Raw genomic sequence first — 6,412 nt, 5'->3', positions numbered from 1 at the left:
TTGTTTTGCACCAGGACCGTTGATCTGTAAGATACCTAAAATCAGGGTGTGCTCGCGCAACTCTTGGTTTTTGAAATAGGCACCGGCAGTGCAGTTATTCTCAGCCCGTGTTTCGGCAAGGGTTTGCCTTTGTGGCAGCGTCTGTGAAACCTTGCTCTTGAAATCTTGCCATGTGCGCAGAGATAACGTCTGTAGGTGTAGGAAGGAGTCCCACTGGAGTGAAACCCAGAAGGAAGAAAAGTTGTTCGCTGTGTCAGGGACGTGCCCTCTGGGCTCATTTCCAGAAACTGCTGTTTCCAGTGGCAGCTGACACAGGTCTGGCGTGATTTGTGTCTCAGGCTGCTGTGGAGGGAGAGGGGATGCCACTGGCTGCTGGGGGGGTGTTGCCTACTCGCTGTGTCCTACAAGGCTGGAACAGGGCTGTGCATGCCGGAGGGAGGTGGTGATCCCAGTGCACCAATTGCTTCACTCATGCAACCCGTGAGTAAGAGCCTGAGCATCTGGTGAGCTTTGCTAAAGCAGTGGCCTGAGAATGCAGAAGTCCTTAGAGCAACTAGTGGCTTTAATGAAAATCAGGAACAATCTCCGTGGTCCTGGTGTCACGTAAACAAACTTATGTGACCTTAACTACGTAAACCTGGTCTGGGTTGTTCCCCTCCTGACCTGTCTGGAATGATTTCCCCCCTCCCCCTGTGGTGAAAACAATGTGCAAGAGGCACATTGCAGCTTGTCTGCTAATGGAATGGGGATGAGTTTGTGGATTAACCCAGGTTATGAGGTGGTGCCTGGCCTTCTCTTTCTTGGGCAAGCAGGGTGGCATAGCTGTGGGCTTGAGCCACTTCAGAACCCCCACAAGCCAAATGCTTGGAGTAGTGTAACCCAAATTCCAAATACATCATTCCCGATCCCATGCTCTAAGCTGTCACATGGTGTGACGGTGCTGGTGGGAAGGAGCTCTGTTCCAATGCAGCGTTTTCAGGGCTCCTGAACCATGTATGTGGTTGTGTCCTCACTTTCGTTTTTCTTTCTTCCTTGCTTTAAAAAGAAAAAAACTTCCAAGCTCCTCTTACTGTGACCCTGTCCTCCATGAGACTACTGCAGAGGCAGATCCTGTGGTAAAGGGATTTCTGTTCAAGTGTTACATAGGTCATCTGGAGTCCATGGTACGAACGGTCCATGGTTTCCCTTTGGTCTCCTCTTTGCGTTTTTCAGGTAATTTAAGTGTAATTATATTACCAAGATTATTTGGCACCCGCAAGTCTCTGCCTTGGCAGCATGGTGGGGTGATGTGGGTGTACGTGCGAGCTGGATGAGTCTCCGGTGGTGCACAGGATGGCAGTGTGAACACACAAGTCCTGCAGCAGATGCTCCCACCCCATGAGAGCTTTCTTTGGTGGCCAGATGCCCACATCCCTCGTGCAGCAGCAGGCAGCAAATGTGTCTGCCACACGGGAGTGACAGAGGTAAGCCTGGGGCTGGGGTGCCATCCAGGGACAAGGTACTGCCATCCAGCTGCTACAGCCAGCTGTGCCTGAGGGGGCACCGCTGTTTGCTGGGGTGCAGGGTCACCTGCTCAGGCTTGGGAGGCCGAGAGAGCACAGGGGAAATTTGCAGTGTGGAGGATGAGGAATCACACCTGAAAACGTAGAGGGCTGTGATGCTTTTGGACAGGAGAGAGTGGAGGTGCAGCTTCTTGAAGAAACTTCTGGGTTTAGTGCTTAAAAGATTAGCTATTTTCCTTGCTTGGTTTGAAAACGGTGGTCAGAGTGAGATGCCCCCTCCCTCTCCAGCCCCTTCTCTGGTCAGAAATCTTCCATGCGCCTCCTGCAGCTGGTGCTGCTGGGTGGCAATGCCCTGTGCTATCTTACCTCATCTGTAATGGCCAGATGCAAATCTGGTATTAGGTGCAGGTCCTTCAAAGCTCGTTGAGAGGCTGGTGCTGCTGGGAGCACAGAAGGGATCACTCCATTAAAAGCAGAGGAGGAACACGTTTATTTGAAGCTGTAGCTGCTCCTGTACCCTTATGCTTTCTATGGACTTCAGAGATGAAAGGCTAGTTGAGTGAGAGGAACTGAATTTTTCTATGGGTAGCAGATGAAAACAGGGCAGATGAAAGGGAGAAATTTGACAGGAAGCTGGAGAGGGCACCTGAGAGAAGATGAGCAGGAATCCTGCCTGCTGCGGGGGTCAAGGCATGGGATGCGATGGCACCGGCTGGGAGCACTCTGCTCAGAGTGCCAGCAGCGTCAGCAAACCCTCTCAGTGGTTTACTGCACGGACTCGTGTACAGCCAGCTGGGAGCTTCCCGCTGGTACCGCCTCTTCAAAAGAAAATACGTAAACAAAGCTTCCCGCAGGAAACAGCGTATGTTTTCACGGAAGGTGGAGGGGTGTGCCATAAGCAGAATCACAGCCATCCCGCTGAAGGAGTTGTCTAGTGATTTATAGAACTGGCTGGAGATAGAGTATAATTAATGTCAAAATTCTTAGACTTTGGAAGTGACCACGTCCGTCTGTTGTTTCTTGCCTCTTTTGCCTCCTGCTGCCAGGTTAAAGGGGGAAGAATGGGTGCTCTGACAATTACTGAGCGGGGAATCATCTCCTCCTTGTGCTGGATGTGTTTAAGAAATGGTCTAATTCAAAAAAAAGTTTTGGGTCAAAGCAAAGCAGAGATCTCACAGTGAAGGTGTAGTGCAGGGCAGGCAGGATAAAGCGCAGCGCGTTCTCCGAAGAGCGCCCCTGGAAAGCAAGCTTTCAAAGAGTTCCCGTTCTGTCAGGTGCTGCTACAGGTTTCTGACAGGAGCCAGAGATGTGAGCTTCAGCACGTTGCTTTGTTCCTGTAAGTCTTTTTGCTCCTTCATATTCAATTATGTGTTATTTTTTATTAAATTACTTGGTTTTGTTTATTCAATTAGGTGCTTTCGTTTCCAGGGTTTTTGAGCAGTGGCAGCTTCGTGCATGCTGAATTTTTTTTTAACAGTTGAGCTTGCTCCTGCGTTTGCATGTTGTCCTTAATCTAAAGGATCTGCTTCAAAGGTCTTTCCAAGCCCAGACTGCATCTTCAGGGCCTGTGGGGTTTTTCGGTGGAAAGTTTTCTTGTATTCCTTGCAAAATTTTTTTTGTCTGGATGAAAAATATAGCTTCTAGAGCTGCTGTGTACAATTTGTGAAGTATTTCTATCGCTGCTTCATTGTAGCACAGAAGCTTTAGTTGTGCTTCTGTTCAGTATTTAACCAGGTGGTGGCGTAATAGCGGAAGGAATATTTCCTGCAAGCATCAGAGGAGACGAGATTATCTTTCATTTAAAATTATCACCAGTTTATATTTTCAATGGAAAATACCTTATTTCATAGGGACTTTAAGAAATTGCTCAGGTGGGTTTTGCTTTCTTGTGCTGTGCTTCTGCCTTTTTCTATTGCAGAGAGGGATGCAAAAGCAAGAAACCAATTGGAGTTTTTTCCCAAAGTATGTGAAGCTGAGTTGGGACGGTGCTGAATGCACAAACAAAATGATGAAACAGCACAAACAAAATGTAAGCAAAACCTTATTGACCGCTGGATACTTTGCACAAATCTACAAAATGACCCATCTGCGTGTGTGGTTTTGTTGTGCAGCCCCGGCTTGTCCCTTCAGTGGTGCAACAGCCAAAGCTGGTCTTACTGGTCCACACTCCACGGCAGATTTCCCTTGTCAAAATGTCCTTGTTTGTGTCTTTTCAGTACTTAGCAAAGGTTTATTTCTCTCTTACCTAGAGAACTTGGGATAATTCCTCTAAGGACAAGGAGAAATGTGGTGCTTCTGCCACACATTCTGTTGCTTCCTCCTGTGAGAACTTGGTAAACATTGGGCATGTGTTAGGGCAAGAGTTTGTATAGTGATAACTGCCGAAAAATTGGTCACCTCTCTGCAGTGTTGTCTAGGTGTCCTTCTGTTTGGAAGTCAGGTGAGAAATACCACTGGAAGCATCTCGGAGAGAAAGCCAAAGATGTCTGTACTGGGACCAGTGCTGTTCGGTATCTTCATCAGTGACATACAGTGGAATCCAGTGCACCCTCAGCAAGTCTTTAGATGACGCCAAGCCAAGTGGTGCAGTCAGCACGCCTGAGGGACTGGATGCCATGCAGAGGGAGAAGCTTGACAAGCAGGCCCATGTTAAACCTCATGAGGTTTAACAAAGCAGAGTGCAAGGTCCTGCACCTGGGTCGGAGCAACCCCCAGCATCAATACGGGCTGGGGATGAAGGAATTGAGAGCAGCCCCGTGGAGAAGGGCTTTGGGGTATGGGTGGATGAAAAGCTGGACATGAGCTGGCTATCTGCACTCAGAGCCCAGAAGGCCAGCTGTATCCTAGGCTCCAAAATGAAAAGCGTGGCCGACAAGTCAGGCAAGGGAAGTGATTCTGCCCCTCTAGTCAACTCTGGTGAGAACCCACCTGGAGTCCTGTGTCCAGTTCTGGAGTCCTCAGCATGAGAAAAACATGGACCTGTTGGAGCAGATCCAGAGGAGAGTCATAAAAATGATCAGAGAGGTGGAACACCTCTTCTCTGAGGACAGGCTGAGAGACTCGAGGTTGTTCACCCTGGAGAAGAAAAGGTTCTGAGGAGACCTCATTGTGGCCTTCCAATACTTAAAGGGGAATAAATACTTGGGAGGATGGAGAAGGCTAATCTGTGTGAGGGAGGAAAGAGAAGTGAATACTGATGAGATGGAGACCTCAAGACGACCCATCAGTGTCTCCCAGCCACTGCAGGGCGGTGGCTCAGGGGTATGACAGTAGTGTGATGCCATGCCAGAGCTCATCGACAAAATGCGGGGAGATGCAACTCCTTCAGACCATCCCTGAGACAAATGAGCTTTTTGCAGGGGTAAACTGAGAGCCACGTCAGCTGAAGCTCAATATTGCAAGGGACAAGGACAGCCGAGCGATAAAATGTTTTACTTGGTGACATTTTCACTCCTTCAGCCTGTCTAATAGCAAAGCAGCTCGTGGGCCAGCTGTGGCACACCCGTGCAGAACCTCCCATTCACAAGAATGCTGATGGGCTGAGCTTTTTCTAGGGGCTCCAGATGTGCTGCAAAACATGTGGTTTTGTCCTGCTTCAGCAGCACTCACACTATCTGCAGTGGGCTGGGTGCAGGAAGGTAGCTCTTCCCTGAGAGATCCCTGTGGCTGGGGTCAGTCAGGAAAGGGGGAGGACAGAGGCTGTGGTGGAGCCATGCGTCCCAGCCCCGCATCACCCAGCACAAGCCCCAACCCTAAACTTGCTGATGTCAGCTTCTCCTCTGCACGTGAATATTTACATTGAATTTTGATATTAGTATTTCAGATTCGAGCATTGTCCATGAATTAAAACTTTTATTCCTATACAATAAAATCCTTCTATTTCCATTTAAAAACCACCTGTAATGAAAACCATTTTTCACAAACAAATAGCTAGAAAAGGGCCTCCATTTATAATTGACAAAATGTGGCCACGGAGATGTCTCATCCCCTCGCAAAATACCACGTGTGGCAGACAAGTGCCAGTAAGATGACTTTGCTGGGGAGAGCAGCAGGTCTGGGAGCCGCGCTGGTATCGGCCACCCCGCACTTGTCTTCGTTTGCCAGCACAGGCGGCACCGTGCAGTCAGTCAGGTCCCCGGGACGGGGGGTGTCAAGCGTCGTGGTGTTGTGAGGGCCGCGGAAGGCACAGTGCAGCCCTTCGATCACGCCCCGGTGCGTCGCGATCCGCTGCCAGAACCAAAGCATCTTGCAGTCACATTTCCAGGGGTTGTGGTATAAAAACACGTACTTCAGTTTTGGCAGTTCAGCAAACAAGTGGATGGGAAGGGAGCTGAGGTTGTTCTTGCTCAGGTGAAGGAAATGCAGCTTGTTTAAGTTCAAGAAAGCGGAGTTTGAGATTGAGGAGATCTGGTTGTTGTTCAGGTACAAGTTTCTCAAGTTCAGCAGACGTCTGAAAGTGCAGTCGACAGCAGTGATTCTGTTGGCTTCAAGGTGCATTGTCTTGAGCTGGATCAAGCCGTCGAAAAGCTGATTAGGCAAATCAGCGATGAAGTTGTGTCCTAAATTTAACACGCCCAATCTGAGCAGCTTTGTAAAAGCACCGTTTTGAATGATCCATATCCGATTCTTCCTGAGATTCAGATCGTACAGGGTTTCCAGGTCCTTCAGGGAATCTCTGCCAATGGCTTCTATGTGGTTGCCCTCCAGGGACAGCCTCGTGAGGCTGGAGAGGTTCCGAAAGGCTTGGGGGACATACCGCATGTTATTGGAGGCTAAATTGAGTCTTTCTAGAGAAGGCAGATGTGAAAATAGAAGTGGGTGGATTTCGAAGATATTACAGTGGGACAAATCTAGGCTGATGAGGTTTAATAGTCCTCTGAAAGTATTTGCATGCAGGTAGGTGAGGCGTG

The 6,412-nt window shown here is 49.0% G+C and overlaps 1 protein-coding gene across 1 annotated transcript in view; it reads right to left on the bottom strand.

Moving 5' to 3' along the window:
• Positions 1 to 5,483: 5,483 nt before the first annotated feature.
• The window catches only part of LOC104496621 (leucine-rich repeat-containing protein 4B-like), a 1,272-nt gene continuing 343 nt past the window's right edge, over positions 5,484 to 6,412 (bottom strand). Inside the window, exon 2 of the mRNA XM_010139766.1 lies at positions 5,484 to 6,244. Within this exon, the coding sequence (XP_010138068.1) occupies positions 5,484 to 6,244 (761 nt within the window). The remainder of the gene's footprint in view (positions 6,245 to 6,412) is intronic.

Source organism: Buceros rhinoceros, unplaced genomic scaffold (genome assembly GCF_000710305.1).
Source record: "Buceros rhinoceros silvestris isolate BGI_N320 unplaced genomic scaffold, ASM71030v1 scaffold12437, whole genome shotgun sequence".
Taxonomy (NCBI): domain Eukaryota; kingdom Metazoa; phylum Chordata; class Aves; order Bucerotiformes; family Bucerotidae; genus Buceros; species Buceros rhinoceros.
This window is presented reverse-complemented; position numbering and strand designations above follow the sequence as displayed.